Source organism: Tursiops truncatus, chromosome 12 (assembly GCF_011762595.2).
Source record: "Tursiops truncatus isolate mTurTru1 chromosome 12, mTurTru1.mat.Y, whole genome shotgun sequence".
In the NCBI taxonomy this organism is placed as follows: Eukaryota; Metazoa; Chordata; class Mammalia; order Artiodactyla; family Delphinidae; genus Tursiops; species Tursiops truncatus.
The window spans coordinates 6373796-6394308 of record NC_047045.1 but is presented as its reverse complement, the minus strand read 5'-3'; the positions used below and the strand labels follow the sequence as shown (position 1 = coordinate 6394308).

General features: G+C 38.1%; 1 protein-coding gene across 1 annotated transcript in view; it reads right to left on the bottom strand.

Annotated features, from left to right (window-relative positions):
* ADGRB3 (adhesion G protein-coupled receptor B3) overlaps positions 1-20513 on the bottom strand; it is a 797924-nt gene that overhangs the window by 412334 nt on the left and 365077 nt on the right. Inside the window, exon 9 of the mRNA XM_019929178.3 lies at positions 1922-2116. Within this exon, the coding sequence (XP_019784737.1) occupies positions 1922-2116 (195 nt within the window). The remainder of the gene's footprint in view (positions 1-1921; positions 2117-20513) is intronic.

Here is a 20513-nt window from a genome sequence, read left to right as displayed (position 1 = left end):
ATACAACCTGGGATTCTTAGTTTCCTGAATTTCAGCACCTAAAACTCTTAAAGCCCTACACTCACGAGGGTTCAAAGAGGCCCGAGAGCTCACTGTGTGCAGCCTTCTGCCTGATGTTTCAACGTGAACACAAGGATCTGAGGTTTTTCAAAATTACAGCTTGTATTTTATGTCAAGGGTTTCAGATGTTATTTTTCAATGTAAATGCCAATGGATAGAAGTATCTCAGAACTACAGGGAAAGGTTATACTTGGCTTACTTAGTACATTTTTTAAACTGGAAAACTCTCTCATTCTTTGTAAAGAAACAAAAGCATCTTGGGGAGTCCCTGGTGGTCCAGTGGTTAAGACTCGGCACTTTCACTGTCAGGGGCCCGGTTCCATCCCTGGTCGGGGAACTAAGATCCGGCAAGCCATGCAGTATGGCCAAAAAATAAAAAAATAAAAACAAAAAAACCTCACAAATGCATCTCTGAAATGCTCAGATGACAGTAATCTTCCACCTCCCCTCCCTACTATGTAATTTTTACAATTTTTTACAATTAAAAATGTATTCCTGGTGGCGCAGTGGTGGAGAGTCTGCCTGCCGATGCAGGAGACATGGGTTCGTGCCCGGGTCGGGGAGGATCCCACATGCCGCGGAGCAGCTGGGCCCGTGAGCCATGGCCGCTGAGCCTGCGCGTCCGGAGCCTGTGCTCCGCGGTGGGAGGGGCCACAGCAGTGAGAGGCCCGCGTACCGCAAAAAAAAAAAAAAAAAAAAAAAAAAAAAAAAGTATTCCTGGACATTAGTGATATAATATAGAATGCAGTCCCACTAACTCTCATTGCAGCTACTTTCAGCAGTATATGCATATACTTTAAATACTATATGTACCTCTATACAAATTAGGGCATTTAATATTATTTATGAATAATTCCATGATTCCAAAAAGCCTTCTATTCCTCTTTCCCTCAATAGCTGATCAAAATAAAGCAAAACAAAGAACAAAACAAAAAAACCCACCCTCTGAATTCTCCAAGTGAAATGCAAATAAAACTCCCAAAGGAAGAGTGGGCTGAAAGAAAACTACCTGATGTGGGAATTTTGCCAAACCTTTATTTAATGAACTTCATGCCAAGATACAGGAAGAACATTATGCTAGAAATGCAAAAAAACAAGTCAACACTCTTGGCAGGCGTACATTTTAGCCTAGGCACAAGAAGAGTTAACCTGAAATGCAAACTAGAGTTGCATTAAATATGCTTTTTTTGCCATTCAACAAGCTTTGTCTTAATGGCAAAGGCAATTCTAAAACTGGATGAGTACTTAAACTTTACTATGGAAATAAATGATGCTGTTCTAGAAGTCTTCCATGACAAGAAAAATATGCTGTGAGGAGTTCCTGAATTCCTTATTTCCCTACCCAGAACAATTCTCTACTCGCCTGATATTTTCAGACAATGGTTCCACAGAATTAAACATGGCTTTCCCCCTTCTAATAGCAAAACCCCAAACAAAACTTAAACTGTGTCTTCTCTGCATGCTATAGTTAATGTGCCTTCATTATGCTTAATGTACTTTTAATAGTTTCCTGTGGCAAGATGGTGATATTAAATGTGGGAATAAAATACCCACGCTACAACCTGGAATTTGCTATAGTGCCTTTCTGCTGAGGACTCAAATCACTTCACACACATTCTCACTATCTCCTGGAGGTGCATTACGTGCATTTTACGGTTGAGGACACCGAGGTATACAGAATGACTAAGGATCTGAGGTCATTTCCAGAGCTCAGCTGAGCACGGCCTGCATGCCTTCCCCAGCAGGAGTGAGCACCCTCCCCTCCAGGCCAGGAAGCCCCCATGGTGGCTGCACTGGCTTCCCAGGACCACAACTGATCCCAAGCTCACTTGCTTTTCCTTCATGGAATCACCTCCCTTACCTGGACGCCATCAGATGCAGGGATGTAACTTGCCCTTTTAAACGTGTCTGTCACATTCCTGAGGATTTCCACGGACATCAGAAGATCACCTGCATAGAAGTTTTTCCTCTGAGTTAAATCCAACAGTGTCTTGGTGACCTCGGACATCCCATCACCTGCCAGCATTCTCTGCCCTTTCGCAAGGTGTTCTTTGATCTGTGATGGTCAAAAGAGTGGAAAAAACATCAGAATCTTCATTACTGTTTCTCCACATATCTTCATCAAACGAATGTATTTAAAACTGCAGGGACAATGTTCCAATAGCACTGAAAGACCTGGGAGGATTTCAAAACTAAGCTGTGTGTACCCCAAACTCACATGGATAGACCTCCGCATCACTGTCCGCACTTTGGCTGACTTGACGGACTTGCCTCTTCTAGTTTTCAGAAAACAATTTAATACTTCGCAAAAAGCATGTGTTAATTTACGTTTTTAATTGAAATAAAAATATAAAAATAATTTTGCACGTGGTAAACAGGGGAGATTGTTCAGTGAGGTGTGAGCAGAGATGGGAGATTATAAACACTTCAAAATATCCAAGCTGAGGTTAATAATTTTTGCCTTACCTCTTAAAATAAAGACATCTTTATACAGCAGCAAAAATAAAAAAGAGTTTTCACGAGGACATTTAGCTTAAGAAAGACATTTAGATAAACTTTAAAGGACTACTATGACAGAAATGACTGAAAGCTAGATTATTTTGGCTTTATTTAAAAAAAAATAAACAACAACAAAAATCTCTCAGCTAGGTTTTCAGCAGCAGAATGAACTATTGAGATGCAAGCTTAAATTAGTTTGATGGTCAGGGAAACATGCTGTCAGTTTTCATATTTGCTTATCCTCCAGCCCAAGGAAAGAAAAGCAACTTATCATGTGGAAGAATGTTAAGGAAAGAGATGGTAAAGTGACAGCAGAGATCTGTTATACGTTTACTTGTTTACTAGAAGGTTAGTCTTTGTCATCGCATTGTTAAATTTATGATAATGACGACTTATCAAAGGATCATGAAATAACTAAGAACTAACACACCAGAGAAAGACTGGACTAGAAAGGTTCCAGTGTAATAACTATAATCATCAATTTCCCATTAAGGAAAGTGCCAACTAATCCTTTGAAGTATGGTAGTCAATCTGAGCGAATCCTAAAGTTAGGAATTTTCTTTAAAATGGATTTTAAAAAGTGCTATCTTGACACTTCAGATATTTAACTTTTCTCTAGTCTCTAAAGCTCTGTCTAAAAATATTTTGGGAAAATAAAAATCTTCAGAGACATTCTCTGTTCCCATCGCGTTATGTTAAAAGAACATAACATATATAGGGAGTTTGTTTCTTGCCATTTTCTTATTTCATTTCTCTCCTGTCTCCCCTCAGTGGCAGCCATCACCCCCTGACTAAAGCCAGAGGATGGGTGAGACATCAGTGATCTAGTCCTTGCTTATCTCTGTGGTCTCAATGCCCATCTTAATCAAGATGCAGACACTGTGTTGGCCAATCAGAAAGGATGCTGACCTCCAGTAGAAGCCAGCTAGTGCACCACGATGATGTGTGCTACCAGGTTGACCTTCAGTCCTGCCTTTAAATTAGTGATAACTCTTTGCAATTTCCTGTTCAGGTCATGTGTGCCATCACATCCTATTTTTGCACTGGATATGCTAACGTCCTCCCTTATACTGTCTCATGTTTATACACCACTCAAATAGTTCTGCTTTTTCTAAATATCTAAACAGAGTCAATCAACTCCTTGTCTGTGCTGTCTCTTAATTCTTGTATACATCAACCACTCTATCACACTGAATTAAATATAATCATTTGCTTATATGTCTTCTGGGGGTGGGCTTTCTGAACCTTGAGGGTAGGTTCCCTGCCTTCTTCACAACCTTAGAACACAGCACTGTAAAAGTTTGGTAGAGTGAATTCAGTTACGATATTCTAACTAGAGCTTTATGACAAAATACGATGGAATGGGCTTTGGAGCCAGAGCTGCCTAGGTTTTTATTTAAACTATCCAACTTATTATTTGTGTAATTGAAGCCATCAGAGACTCAGTTTTTCATGTATCTTCTAAGCCTTGAAAAATATGCCTATATGGTTAAAAGTTTTAAAAATCATTTAAAAAAATTCAAATGAACTCACACAAGCCTACCATAGTCAGCACAGCTACTGTGCACGGGAAAGCTCCCTGCTTCATCATGGTCTGTGTGTCCTACATGATCTGGTCCCTGGAGACTGCTAACACTTTCCCTCAATTCACTGTGCTCTGGTCACTCTGGTCTCTTTGATCTTCCTCAACAACATTTCGTACAGGCCTGTCTCAGGGCCTTTGCATGTGCTTTTCCTTTTGCCTGGAACAGTCTTCCCACAGAGATCCACATGCTTTTTGTTATTTCCTCAGAGAGGTCTTATCTTACTTCCTATCTAAAATGATATCTTTGTCATTCTCAATGATCTTACCCTTCTATTTATTTAGTTATTAATTTATGTATCTCACCTTTTTAAAAAAATATCTCACCTTTCTTCTTAGTGCTCAACCTTACCTACCACTGTGCATCTATCTTTTGGCTTATTTGTTTTTCTGCTTCCCCCATTAGAACTTGTGAAAGAAGAGATTTTGTGTATTTTATTTACTGTTACATTCCAGTACCTAGAAGACTTACTCAATATTTTGGACAAAAGAATTAATGAACAAATGACTGAATGAGTCCTTCTAAGCTCATGTGAGGTCATGGGATCAAGTTAGGCACATTTGGAAGTCGTCCTAAACTGTTCATCAACATAGTCCATAGAAAACACTGGTATCAAACAGCATGAGATAAATCAACTACCTGACCTACAGAGACAGTGCAGCTCCTGGGCTCAAAAGTGTCTGCTTCAGCAGGTGGAGTTTGAAATGTTGAAGAGAAATGAAATTAATAAGGTCTGCATTAAAAAATGTCATAGAATTCAGTGTTCAGTTTGGTGCTGGCAATGCAAACCACAGCTGAGATGCTCAAAACCAAGGAGCACTGAGACGGTTCTCCACTAGGGATGTGGTGCAGCAACGGTCGCCAAGGTAAACTTCATCTGACTACTCAACTCAGCTCCCTATCTGTTATTTTGGCAACACCTACCTATGTCTGTGAGGGTCTAACTCAGGTAGACAAAATTCATCCTTCCCCACAAACAAAAGCATCACAGCATTGACTTGAACCTTGAGGAATACAACAGTCAGACATGTTTTCTGTTTGCAGTAAAAATAACACAGAAGGCTTTGGATGGCTCAGCTAATCAGAGCTAGGAAAGGCAGTCTTTCACGTCTGGGTCAGCACCAAATGTGGCCCAGTTAGTAGTAAATTAATAACATCACTGCCATCTGACAGCTGGAATGAACTGTTCTCAGTCCTGATCTTTGGAGACAGATGTGCCCAGACCACAACACCAGCTCTCACAATTGGCACTAATTAGCATCCTTCCTGGCATTGTCAGTGGAAGGCACCCAGCCAAGGCATAACAATACCTTGTAATGTTTGTACACACTAGCATAGGCTACTGGTAGCATTTATGAAGGATATAAAGGGTGTTCAGATAAGGCAGACCCAGAACATATTTAGGTGGAAAACAATTCCAGTCTCTTGGTCTTCCTTCCATATCAGAAGAGTCCTTACCTTGCGCCTACCCTTTCGCTACCCTTTTCTAGAATAACAAATCCATGTTTATCTGCTGGACTGTTCTGGATCATGAAGAAATAGAGTTCAGATTGGGTTTGCTCACCTCACCTTTCTCTATTTTCACACTGTTCCTTTATTTGCATCCTTAATTTTCATCTCCATGACTTAACCCTATGATTAACCTCTATGATTTTGAATCCCACCTGTTCTTCAATCTTCATTCTTCTTCAATCTTTCCCTCTCTCAAAAATATGGCCTGAAGTTGGGTATCCTATTTAAATAACAACACCTCATGTTGCTATTTCCTTTCAACTAGTCTTCATTGTTTCTCTTCAAAATCAAAATCAGAGGTATGAAATCTGATTTGAAACCCACAACTCTTTATGTTGCAAATTAAACTCAATAATTACCTACTAAGCATTCTCTCTGGAAATCTTACTAGTATATTATGTTTAAAGAACTGTTGGAGCCATAAAACCTGGATTTAAATGTAGTTCTAATATTTACTACTTAGGAACACTGGACAGATCTTTCCTAGAATCATTTGATTTGTCTGTAAAAAACAGCAAATATCATTAGAATGTTGCTATGATGGGTTACTGCAAAGATAGAGATTAAAAGTAGACACAGTGACTCTTTCCCCTCCTTATTTTTCATCTTCAATTTCTAGTTCTTCTAAATACTAGCTATGTAATGTTTCTCATATCTATCCTTTTTACCTCTGGGCAAGATGGAGCCTGGAACAGGTCTTCAATAACTATCATCACACTCTTTTACATAGTCTCCTAACTGGTTTTACTGAGTCTTTCCCCAAGTTAAACTATCCTACCTTTCACATGTCTGGACATATCACTTCTCTGCTAAAAAAAAAAAAAAGTCCATCACAAAATCCATCCTTTTTCATATTAAATCAAATATACCCTCCATTGTTTGACTTATGAGGCCAAAAAATATAATCTTAACCAACAATTCCAATCTTTTCTCTATTTCATTTTATCCACCCAACCCTATTCTCCCATTATTTCTATTCTGTTAGTGATTATTTCAGTCCTACATTTCCATCTTTATGGCTACTTAATAATTCAATCACTTTGCTTCTGAATTCCTCACAGTAGTCTTTACTATTATTATTTTTGATTTTTCAAACTGGTAATAGGAGATTGGTTCAAGATGGCAGAGTAGAAGGATGTGCGCTCATTCCTTCTTACAAGAGCACCAGAATCACAACTAACTGCTGAACCATCATCGACAGGAAGACACTGGAAATCTAAAAAAAAGATACCCCACATCCAAAGACAAAGGAGAAGCTGCAATAAGACAGTAGCAGGGGCACAATCACAATAAAATCAAACCCTATAACCACTGGTTGGGCAACTCACAAACTGGAGAACAATTATACTACAGAAGTCCACCCAGTGGAGTGAAGGTTCTGAGCCCCATGTCAGGCTTCCTAACCTGTGGGTCTAGCAATGGGAGGAGGAATCCCCAGAGAATTGGACTTTGAAGGCCAGTGGGACTTGATTGCAGGACTTCGAAAGGACTGGGGAAACAGAGACTCCACTTTGGAGAGCACACACAAAGTCTTGTGTGTACCAGGACCCAGGGGAGGGAGTAGGGACCCCACAGGAGACTGAACCAGACCTACCTGCTACTGTTGGGGGGTCTCTTGCAGAGGCAGAGGGTGGTTGTGGCTCACTGTGGGGATAAGGACACTGGCAGCAAAAGTTCTGGGAAGGACTCAATGGCATGAGCCCTGAGCCCCACCAAAGAGCCTATAGTTTCCAGTGCTTGGTCACCTCAGGCCAAACAACAAACACGGAGGGAACACAGCCCCACCTTTCAACAGACAAGTAGATTAAAGTTTTACTGAGCTCTGCCCACCAGAGCAATACCCATCTCTACCCACCAGCAGTCCCTCCCACCAGGAAGCTTGCACAAGCCTCTTAGATAGCCTCATCCACCAGAGGGAAGAGAGCAGAAGCAAGAAGAACTACAATCCTGCAGCCTGTGGAATGAAAACCACAGTCACAGAAAGAGAGAAAAAATGAAAAGGCAGAGGATTATGTCCCAGATGAAGGAATCAGGTAAAACCACAGAAAAACAACTAAATGAAGTGGAGATAGGCAATCTTCCAGAAAAAGAATTCAGAATAATGATAGTGAAGATTATCAAGGATTTTGGAAAAAGAATGGAGGCAAAGATCGAGAAGATGCAAGAAATGTTTAACAAAGACCTAGAAGAATTAAAGAACAAACATAGATGAAAAATACAATAACTGAAATGAAAAATACACTAGAAGGAGTCAATAGCAGAATAACTGAGGCAGAAGAATGGATAAGTCCCTGGAAGACAGAATGGTTGAAAACACTGCCACAAAACAGAATAATGAAAAAAGAATGAAAATAAATGAAGACAGCCTAAGAGACCTTTGGGACAACATTAAATGCACCAACAATCACATTATAGGGGTCCCAGAAGGAGAAGAGAGAGAGAAAGGACCCAAGAAAATATTTCAAGAGATTATAGTCCAAAACTTCCCTAACATGGGAAAGGAAATAGCCACCCAAGTCCAGGAAGCACAGAGAGTCCCAGTTAGGATAAACCCAAGGAGAAACATGCTGAGACACACTGTAATCAAACTGACAAAAATTAAAGACAAAGAAAAAAAATTATTAAAATCAACAAGGGAAAAATGACAAATAACATACAACGGAAATCCCAAAAGGTTAACAGCTGATTTCTCAGCAGAAACTCTGCAAGCCAGAAGGGAGTGGCATGATATATTTAAAGTGATGAAAGGGAATAACCTACAACCAAGAACACTCTACCCAGCAGGCTCTCATTCAGATTTGACAGAGAAATCAAAAGCATTACGGACAAGCAAAAGCTAAGAGAATTCAGCACCACTAGAACAGCTTTGCAACAAATGCTAAAGGAACTCCTCTAGATGGGAAAGAGACTAGCAACCTAAAACAGCCCTGTACATATATAGATTGCTATATCAAAACCTCAAGGTAACAGCAAACCCCAAAACTACAGTAGATACACACACAAAAAAGAAAAAGCAACCCAAAGACAACACTAAAGATGGTCATCAAACCACAAGAGGAGAGAACAAAAGAGAGGAAGGAAAGAAAAAAGACCTACAAAAACAAACCCAAAACAATTAAGAAAATGGCAATAGGAACACACATATCAATAATTACCTTAAATGTAAATGGATTAAATGTGCTAACAAAAAGACAAAGACTGGCTGAATGGATATGAAAACAATACCTGTATATATGCTGTCTACAAGAGACTCACCTCAGACCTAGGAATACATACAGACTGAAAGTGATTGGATGGAAGAAGGTATTCCATGCAAATGGAAATCAAAAGAAACTGGAGTAGCAATACTCATATCAGGCAAAATGGACTTAAAAATAAAGACTGCTATAAGAGTCAAAGAAGGACAATACATAACAACCAAGGGATCAAATCAAAAAGAAGATATAACAATTGTAAACATATATGCACCCAACATAGGAGGATCACAATATATAAGGCAAATACTAAGAGCCATAAGGGGAGAAACCGAAAGTAACACAATAGGAGTGGGGAACTTTAACACCCTACTTTCATGAATGGACAGACCATCCAGACAGAAAATCAGTAAGGAAATGCAAGCTTCAAATGACACATTAGACCAGATGGACTTAACTGAAATTTATAGAGCACTCAATCCAAAAGCAGAAGAATACACATTCTTCTCAAGTGCACATGGAACATTCTCCAGGATTGACCACATCCTGTGCCACAAAGCTAGCCTTGGTAAATTTAAGAAAATTGAAATCATATCAACCATCTTTTCTGACCACAGCACTATGAGATTAGAAATAAACTACAATAAATGGTAATAATTTTTTAACATCTTTTTTGGAGTATAATTGCTTTACAATTGTGTTAGTTTCTGCTGTATAACAAAGTGAATCAGCTATACGTATACATATATCTCCATATCTCCTCCCTCTTGTGGCTCCCTCCCACCCTCCTTATCCAGCCCCTCTATGTGGTCATAAAGCACCAAGCTGATCTCCCTGTGCTATGCAGCTACTTCCCACTAGCTTTCTATTTTATATGTGGTAGTGTATATATGTCAAAGCTACTTTCCCTCTTTATCCCAGCTTACCCTTCCCCCTACCGTTGTCCTCAAGTCCATTCTCTATGTCTGTGTCTTTATTCCTCTCCTGCCTCTAGGTTCATCAGAACTTTTTTTTTAAATTCCATATATATGTGTTAGCATATGGTATTTGTTTTTCTCTTTCTGACTTACTTCACTCTATATGACAGATTCTAGGTCCATCCACCTCACTACAAATAGTTCAATTTCATTTCTTTTCATGGTTGAGTAATAGTCCATTGTATATATGTGCAACATCTTCTTTATCCATTCATCTGTCGATGGACACTTAGGTTGTTTCCATGTCTTGTCCTGGCTATTGTAAATATTGCTGTAATGAATATTGTAGTATATGTCTCTATTTGAATTATGGTTTTCTCAGGGTCTATGCCCAGTAGTGGGATTGCTGGGTCATATCGTAGGTCTAGTTTTAGTTTTTTAAGAAACCTCCATACTGTTCTCCACAGTGGCTGTATCAATTTACATTCCCACCAACAGTGCAAGAGGGTTCCCTTTTCGCCACTCCCTCTCCAGCATTTATTGTTTGTAGATTTTTTGATGATGGCCATTCTGACAGATGTGAGGTGATACCTCGTTGTAGTTTTGGTTTGCATTTCTCTAATGATTATTGATGCTGAGCACCCTTTCATGTGTCTTTTGGAAATCTGCATATCTTCTTTGGAAAAATGTCTGTTTAAGTCTTCTGCCCATTTTTAGATTGGGTTATTGCTTTTTTGTTGATATTGAGCTGCATGAGCTGCTTGTGTATTTGGGAGATTAAGCCTTTGTCAATTGCTTCTCTTGCAAATATTTTCTCCCATTCTGAGGGTTGTCTTTTCGTTCTGTTTATGGTTTCCTCTGCTGTGCAAAAGCTTTTAAGTTTCATTAGGTCTCATTTGTTTGTTTTTATTTACATTTCTCTATGAGGTGGGTCAAAAAGGACCTTGTGATTTATGTCATAGAGTGTTCTGCCTATGTTTTCCTCTAAGAATTCTATAGTGTCTAGGCTTACATTTAGGTCTTCAATCCATTTTGTGTTTATTTTTGTGTATGGTGTTAGGAAGTGTTCTAATTTCATTCTTTTACATGTAGCTGTCCAGTTTTCCCAGCACCACTTATTGAAGAGGCTGTCTTTTCTCCAATGTATATTCTTGCCTCCTTTATCAAAGATAAGGTGACCATATGTATGTGGGTTTATCTCTGGGCTTTCTAACCTGTTCCATTTATCTATATTTCTGTTTCTGTGCCAGTACCATACTGTCTTGATTACTGTAGCTTTTTAATATAGTCTGAAGTCAGGGAGCCTGATTCCTCCAGCTCCATTTTTCTTTCTCAAGATTGCTTTGGGTATTCGGGATCTTTTGTGTTTCCATACAAATTGTGAAATTTTTTGTTCTGCTTCCATGAAAAATGCCATTGGTAGTTTGAAAGGGATTACATTGAATCTGTAGCCAAGAACATGGTATATCTCTCCATCTGTTTGTACCATTTTAAATTTCTTTCATCAGTGTCTGATAGTTTTCTGCATACAGGTCTTTTGTCTCCTTACGTAGGTTTATTCCTAGGTATTTTACATTTTTTGTGCAGTGGTAAATGGGAGTGTTTCCTTAATTTCTCTTTCAGATTTTTCATCTTTAGTGTACAGGAATGCAAGAGATTTCAGTGCGTTAATTTTGTATCCTGCTACTTTACAAAATTCATTGATTATCTATAGTAGTTTTCTGGTAGCATCTTTAGGATTCTGTAGGTACAGTATCGTGTCATCTGCAAATAGTGACAACTTTACTTCTTTTCTGATTTGGCTTCCTGTTATTTCTTTTCCTTCTCTGATTGCTTTGGCTAAAACTTCCAAAACTATGTTGAATAATATTGAAGAGAGTGGGCAACCTTTTCTTGTTCCTGATGTTAGAGGAAATTGTTTCAGTTTTTCACCATTGAGAATGACGTTGGCTGTGGGGTTGTTAGATATGGCCTTTATTATGTTGAGGTAGGTTCTCTCTACGTTCACTTTCTGGAGAGTTTTTATCATAATTGGGTGCTGAATTCTGTCAAAAGCTTTTTCTGCATCTATTGAGATGATCATGTGTTTTTTTGTTTGTTTGTTTTGTTTTGTTTTGTTTGTGGTACACGGGCCTCTCACTGTTGTGGCCTCTCCCATTGCGGAGCACAGGCTCCAGATGTGCAGGCTCAGTGGCCATGGCTCATGGACCCAGCCGCTCCATGGCATGTGGGATCTTCCCAGACCAGGGCACGAACCCATGTCCTCTGTATCGGCAGGTGGACTCTCAACCACTGCGTCACCAGGGAAGCCGATCATATGGTTTTTATCCTTCAATTAGTTAATATGGTTTAACACATTGGTTGATTTGGGTAAATTGAAGAATCCTTGCATTCCTGGGATAAACCCCACTGATCATGGTGTATGATCCTTTTCATGTGCTGTTGGATTCTGTTTGGCAGTATTTTGTTGAGGATTTTTGCATCTGTGTTTGTCAGTGATATTGGCCTGTAGTTTTCTTTTTTTGTGACATCTTTGTCAGGTTTTGGTATCAGGGTGATGGTGGACTCATAGAATGAGTTTGGGAGTGTTCCTCCCTCTGCTATATTTTGGAAGAATTTGAGAAGGATAGGTATTAGCTCTTCTCTAAATGTTTGATAGAATTCACCTGTGAAGCCATCTGGTCCTGGGCTTCTGTTTGTTGGAAGATTTTTAATCACAGTTTCAATTTCAGTGCTTGTGATTGGTCTGTTTATATTTTCTATTTCTTCCTGGTTCAGTCTTGGAAGGTTGTGCTTTTCTAAGAATTTGTCCATTTCTTCCCAGGTGTCCATTTTATTGGTATATAGTTGCTTGTAGTAATCTCTCATGATCCTTTGTATATCTGCAGTGTCAGTTGTTACCTTTTTCATTTCTAATTCTATTGATTTGAGTCTTCTCCCTTTTTTTCTTGATGAGTCTGGCTAATGGCTTATCAGTTTTGTTTATCTTCTCAAAGAACCAGCTTTTAGTTGCATTGATCTTTGCAATCATTTCCTTCATTTCTTTTTCATTTATTTCTGATCTGATCTTTATGATTTGTTTCCTGCTGCTAACGTGGCGTTTTTTTGTTCTTCTTTCTCTAATTGCTTTAGGTGTAAGGTTAGGTTGTTCATTTGAGATTTTTCTTGTTTCTTGAGATAGGATTATATGGCTATAAACTTCCCTCTTAAAACTGTTTTCGCTGCATCTCATAGGTTTTGGGTCATCGCGTTTTCATTTTCATTTATTTCTTGGTATTTTTTTAAATTTCCTCTTTGATTTCTTCAGTGAACTCTTGGTTATTTAGTAGTGTATTGTTTAGCCTCCATGTCTTTGTACTTTTTACAGTATTTTTACTGTAATTGATATCTAGTCTCATAACGTTGTGGTTGGAAAAGATACTTGATAGAATTTCATTTTTTTTAAACTTACCAAGGCTTGATTTGTGACCCAAGATATGATCTCTACTGGAGAATGTTCCATAAGCACTTGAGAAGAAAGTGTATTCTCCCACTTTCGGGTCGAATGTTCTATAAATATCAGTTAAATGTATCTGGTCTATTGTGTCATTTAAAGCTTGTGTTTCCTTATTTATTTTCTGTTTTGATGATTTGTCCTTTGGTGTAATTGGGCTGTTAAAGTCCCCTACTATTATTGTGTTACTGCCCTTTAGTTCTTCTAGGTCCTTGTTAAATGTTTCTTGTATTTTCTCCATTCTATTTCCAAGATTTTGGATCATGTTTACAATCATTACTGTGAATTGTTTTTCAGGTAGACTGCCTATTTCCTCTTCATTTGTTTGGTCTAGTGGGTTTTTACCTTGCTCCTTCATCTGCTGTATATTTTTCTGTCTTCTCATTTTGTTTAACTTACTGTGATTGGGGTCTCGTTTTTGCAGGCTGCTGGTTCATAGTTTCCATTGTTTTTGTTGTCTGCCCCCAGTGGGTAAGGTTGGTTCAGTGGCTTGTGTAGGCTTCCTGGTGGATGGGACTCACGCCTGTGTTTTGGTGGATGAGGCTGGATCTTGTCTTTATTGTGGGCAGTGTCGTGTCTGGCGGTGTGTTTTGTGGTGTCTGTGAACTTAGTATGATTTTAGGCAGCCTCTCTGCTAATGGGTGGGTTTGTGTTCCTGTCTTTCTAGTTGTTCGGCATAGGGTGTCCAGCACTGTAGCTTGCTAGCCATTGGGTGGAGCTGGATCTTAGCGTTGAGACGGAGATCTCTGGGAGAGCTTTCACCGATTGATATTATGAGAGGCTGGGAGGTCTCTCATGATCCAATGTCCTGAACTCAGCTCTCCCACCTCAGAAGCTCAGGCCTGACACCAGGCCAGAGCAACAAGACCCTGTCAGTGACATGGCCAGGTATGTGGGGATTTTCTCACCTTTTGAGAAGTCTGAGGTCTTCTGCCAGCCTTCAGTATGTGTTCTGTAGGAGTTGTTCCACATGTAGATGTATTTTTGATGTATTTATGGGGAGGAAGGTGATCTCCACATCTTACTCCTCTTCCGTCTTGAAGGTCCCCCTGCAATAGTAGACTCCACTGATGATGCCAACCTCTGCAAGAGCTAGAGGTGCAGAGACATTTTTTTCAGAGGGTTTTCAGCTTTTTTTTTTTTCTTTTCCTTTGTGCTTCATTTAGTTTCACTTCTTCACAGGGTGCTTCATGCAGAGGCCTCGCACCCTGCACTTCAGATCAGAGTGCCTAGTGAGAAATGGCTGTGCCAACACCTCAGCTCAGCCAGTGGTAATAATTTTAATCCAATATATTTATTCACTATTGCTTTTCAACCATTGCTTCTTACATTCTCTTCTTTTTTCTGAGCATAGTTTCCTTTCTTCTAACCTTTTAGGAGTTGTTTTAGTAAGGTTCTGTGAATGGTAACTCCTTCAATCTTTGACTTAATTTTTTTAAAGTTATGCTCACTTTCAGTTGATCTTTTTCATGGGAATGTTTATTTTTCCCTTTGCATTTTCATAATATGACGACTTAGTGCCTCTATTGTTGCGAAGTAGACAGCTGATATTCTGTAAATTACCAGTCTTTTCTTTGTGGTAGCTTTAGTGTTTTTCTTTGTGTTTTTAGTACAATGAGGATTACGTTTATGTGGATTTTCATGTATTTATTCATGATTCTTTTTAATCTGAATATATTACCTGTCTTCACTGTGGAAAATTCTTAAGCATTAACTCATAGAATGTTGCTTCTCCTGCAGTCTCTATGTAGTCTCTTTCTGGAATACATTTCCATTATATTATATACATTTCTATAAACTGTATACTAAATTTTCTCTTTTTACTCTTCATTTTCTAAGTTCTCCTTTATGATTTTCATTTCTTTATCTATTCTGGCTTCTGAGTGATCTTTTTCCAAACCTAACTTCTGATCACTAATTCTTTCTTCAATTGTGCCTAATTGTCTCTTTATTCTGTTCATTAATTTCAATGACAATATTTTCCACTTATAGAAGTTCTAGTTCATCTTTTTCACAGTCTTTCATTTCTGAACTGTGCTTTCTGTTCTTTCTTTTATTGCTCAAATTATTTTAAACAAATATGTTATAATTTCTTTCATATGTTCTAATATTTCTACTGCTTGCATTGCTAATTTCTTGATTCTTGCATTTGATAATTCTCCCTCATGATATTTGTTATTATTGCCAACTCATATTCATTAAGGTGTTTTTATCATTTGGGACCCGCATGTTGTTGTTTTGTGAAAGAGTTCTTAAAGACTAGCTTTGAGTGTGCTTCTCTGAGGGTGAGGGCCACAGGCAGTTCGATAATACTGGATAATTTTACATTAATTTCCATGTTAATTCCTTCTGTTTATGGTTCAGCTAAGAGTTTCGGTTTCTGAAAGGTCATTTCTTTCCTCTTCTTCCCAAAACCTTGTATACATTTAAATTTCTTAGACATATCCTAGACCTACAGAGTTTTCCTTGCCCATGAAACCAGAGCAATCAAGATAGTGCCAGCTTGTTGCAGGGAGCTAGGTATAGTATCATGACGTGTGTAGAAAAGGGCTCTTGTCAGTAAACCCAAGACAGCTTTAGAATCTCAGCCTCCAGTACCTAGGACTCACATATAATCTGAAACTCTCCCAGGCTGCTGAAGCATCAGCTTTCCCCTATCACTCAGGCTTTCACTTTTTCCCCCTCATTTCTGGTATGTAAGTATTTCTCTGTCTTTCTTTTGAGCTCAGCTATAACATACTATTTGAAAATATATTCTTGCTGTAGTTTATGCAGAACCTCAGTATGATCTGTGAAGTACTAGCTTGGTCCATCCCACTGTTCCTCTCCTGCTGCAGTTCCCTAATACCAACCAGAATGAACTACTCACCATTTCCCAAAGAAAGCCCATGGATGCTGCTCTTACTCCCTGACTTATGCACTTCTATAACTTTAAATGCTTGCCCCAGAACACTTTGTTAAATTGTTTTCTTTTCTCCTTCCTGAATTCTTTTCAGATAACTGCAATCATTATACGATCTCTACTTTCAAACCTCATATAAGAAATCTTGCTCTATCTTATATTATTATAGTGTTTGTGTTCTTATCTTATCCATTCTATTAGACCATAAACTCCTAAAGGGCCTGTAGTTTCTTTTTTCAATTTGTTTACCCTGTAATTTCCAGCACATTGTCTGACACACAGAGGTATCTTCTCAAATGCTTGTTAAATTAAACTGAAACCACAGAAGAATTTTCTTTTTCCTTCTGTAACTATAATCCTCAAAAGTCAACAAGGTAAAAACATAGCTGTCCACAATTATGCAAAACAAAGAAGTATGTAATAATTAGAGAACATTTACATTTTCTGACAGAACTGCCTTTTAAATGATATCCAATTAATATACATCGGTAAATTATTTCAGAAATTTTAAACTTCTACAGTTATAGTTACAGAATTTCTACCTTTTAAAAAATAATGACAATTACAACAAAATATAGCATTTATTAAATGCCTATTTTATGGCAAGCATGGGACTATGTTTTACATGAATTATCTCATCTGATTTTAAAACGACCATTGGAGGCGCCATAATTATCCACATTTAACAGATGAAGATGTAGAGACACAGTGTGGTGACATGAGTTCCCCAGGATTGCCTAGCTCCTAAATTGTACCAAGATTTGAGCTCAGGCAGTTGGATTCCAGGGTCCATGCTCTTAACACCACACACTTAACTAGGTTTTATACAGCACTGTTGTTAGAAACTATCAAAATGTTTCAATATTTAGAAGTCATCTTCAATCATGTTTGTTTTAAAGAGACACTGAATCTTTTTCATATGTAGAAAGAATACAAAAATCAAGAGACTTGAAGAGCAACTTTCCAGGCTGTTGAGATGCTGTCAATTATTCGAGTAGTGGTCAGTATTTTTGAATGCAATGCAGAAATGTTCCTAAAGCCATTTACCAATAAAAGATTGTGTAGGTAGTTTTACTCAAGTGGAGAGAAATGCCCCCATGGATACATGAAGGTTTCTGTTTCCCTTGGGCTTTATTTTTTTAATTCTCTTATTTTAGTTACTGAAGTAGTTCAGAAAGATTTATAATTTTAATATTTCCTATAAAATTATAATTGTCAGTGATTATACCTGCTCACATTGCTGTACTCTGTGAGCATTTTTTCTCCAAAGGACAAGCTTTAATAGTTTCTGTGTCATTCACATTTAATACTGTTGACAAGATCAACAGTGAAAGGCAAAAAAAAAAAAAAAGTCTAAAAATAGTTGCTTTTTATACTTCTGGATTAAGCCTCCTTGCTCTTTATATAGAGAGATGTGGTTAGGGTCATGGTTTAAAGAGTAGGTGTGTTTCTGAAATAACCTTATTTTTTTCACTTTATGCCTCCCACTGCCAGCCATAGCTGTCTCTATTGTGAATCCTAAAAAATGGTTCATTGTAGTCACTCTGTAAAAATGACACACTTTAAACATCATATATTCATATATTATTTTCAGCTTCAACTCCTACAATCCATCTGTAAGGTATATTAAAGGCTCCCACAGCTCTAAGTGGCTTCAATTAAAAGATAATTATACAAGAAACTTCTTTTCATAAAGCAATGATCTAAATATACATCTTTTGCTTCAGTTAATAACTATCATTTTCTAAGGCAAAAGTCACTCACTAAATGATGGTTTTAAATTATTTACAGGTTTATCTGGTGTCTCCAGGAAAGACAGAGATCATTCTGTATGAAAAAGAAAGTATATCTTTTGTTCTAGTACATGAATACTTCTCAATTTTCCCTATATTTGATATTTAAAAAAACATACATTCATCTTAGGACTAGGACTTCAAATATGAAAAGACAATTCTTTTCTAGAGACAATGTGATAGGGAGATTTAGTTAAATATTCCGCTGCATAAATTATATATTATTGCCCAGAACCCAGGATGAAAAGCATTTGGCCATAGGTGCATTGAGTATCATAATTTCTTGCCCCAGGAATTCCTGAAGTGAGAGAGAGGATGCCATGAATTTGAGGATTGCAAGGTATTGTTATGAGAATAAACTGAGTCATGAAGAAAACTGAGCCAGGTATACACTGTGCATATTTCCTTGTAAAACCTGGAAATTTCCAAAGTAAGAATGAGAGCACAGTAAACGTACCTCCCCACAAAAAACCTAGGAATAGCTTTAATTTCTAGTCAAAATTTAAAAGTACAATTCCCGAGCATAGGCCATAGGTAGGTGGAATTTCTTTTCTTAACACCAAAAAGATCTAGAACGATTATCAATATTCTGGCCCAGAGGACAGCACTAGAGCGTATGCATGAGCTCAAAGTAGTATGGTGGTTCCAGATCGGGACCCAAACTTTCAGGCACCTGCCCAATGGGAGGCAGAGCAGTAAGTAACCCTCCTTCTCTGAGGCTTTTTCAATTCTGTTTCTGTTACTTGGTTTCCTAGTTCTAGAGATACTGCATCAGTCAGAATGGGATAGATTATGCTGTGATAACAAACAACTCCCAAATCTCAGTACCTAAAAACAAAAGATGTATTTCCCACTCACTTTACATAAGCACCCCAGGTCATCAGGGAAGCTCTGTTCATGCTAGTCACTCAGGGGCTTGGGATGACAAAGGATGAAGGATTTTGCACTGGCAAGGACATTTCCAAGACTGAAATAAGAAAGGTCACTTCCATACACAACCAATTGGCTGGAACTTCAAGGGGTGAAGAAGCACGATCCTCCCATTTGCTAGGAGAGAGAAACTAGGTGTCATTTAACATACTATGCCTTTCAATGGTACGGAGCTGGCCAGCACTAATTTAAATTCTTTGCATCCATTCAACAAAACTTCAACCCTAGATAAACTCTGCCACAGTACTTCTTAAATTGTAATGTGTATATGAATCACAAATGTAACTTTTCAAAGTGCAGGTCTGGCATAGGTTCTATATTTCTAACAAGCTCCCAGGTGTTGCTTCTATTTTTGGTCTTCAGAAAATATCTTGGCTCTACCAAATGCATTCTCTGCACCTGCATCCAAGTAGCTCAACTTTCCTGGAGACAAGTCACATCTACACTGGCTAGTTCTACTCTAAGTTCTTTATGTCACACTTTTATACCATGCAACCTTTGGCAACCCCTAAGCCACCTGCCTCAAGTTAATCTTCATCGTCTTGCCTTCTCATTTCAGAAAATGATATCACATCAGCTGCATGTTCTCGCTCAACCTTAATAAAGGGTTCCATCATCTCTCCTCTGGATTCTGCAGTGAGCTCCACAGCTTCCCATCCTGCCCTCTATAGTCTATTCCCTATAGAACGGCTCTCTGACCCTCTTTCATTATACTGAATCATATCACTCCTTACTGTCAATGGCTTCCCATTCCCCTTAGAATAAAATCCAAACTCTTAGCAAAGTCTTTAAGGCACAGAATAATTTTTTCCCTACCTAGTTCTCCAACTCCATCTCATGACACTCTCTTCTTGCTCAAAACCTCTGACCACTGGATCGAGTTTCACTTCCTTAAACACCTCATGGTTTTCCCACATACTATTCTCCCCAGTAGAATGTACACTCATGCCCTGAAAAACTCATTCTCTCCACTCTTTGCATGTCTACATCTATCTCATCTTTCAGGTGACTCTTATAATGTCATTTCCTCTTCGATATCTCACTGACTTTCTTATGTAAAATAGTCCCCAAACTTTATTCCCTATGTTGGCACTTTGTTAAGCTCCTCCAACATATCACAGTTTGGAATTATTTTGTCTCTTTTCCTGTCTACTTTATTTTGTATTTGTTGTGTGTGTCATATTCAAGTTGCATCCTTGGGTCCTTACACTGTGTTGCACCTAGTTAAAGCCCAGCAGATATTTGTAGAATACCTAATGAGTAGCTGAATGGATGGATGAATGATTAAATAATAGAGTACACTTTGCCTTATAATATTTTCCTTCGGCATTAGCCTAAACATAATTATCTGTACAAGTATATTCCGTTAAATCATCCCATAAATAAGTTTCAAGTCAGTGGATTTCAATGCCTAAAACTAATTCTAACATTTCTTCACCAAGTCACAATAATCCGTAATAAGGGAGAAGCTTACAAATCTTCTGGAATTTATAGATATAATCAGTAATATGTTGTGCATTTTTAAAAAAGAGGAAATAAAGTATAATTTTAGAAGTATTTCATTATACAGCTTTGTAATAGACTCCCTTAAAACTCCCTGGGAAACACTATCATATGTGCCTAAAGATTT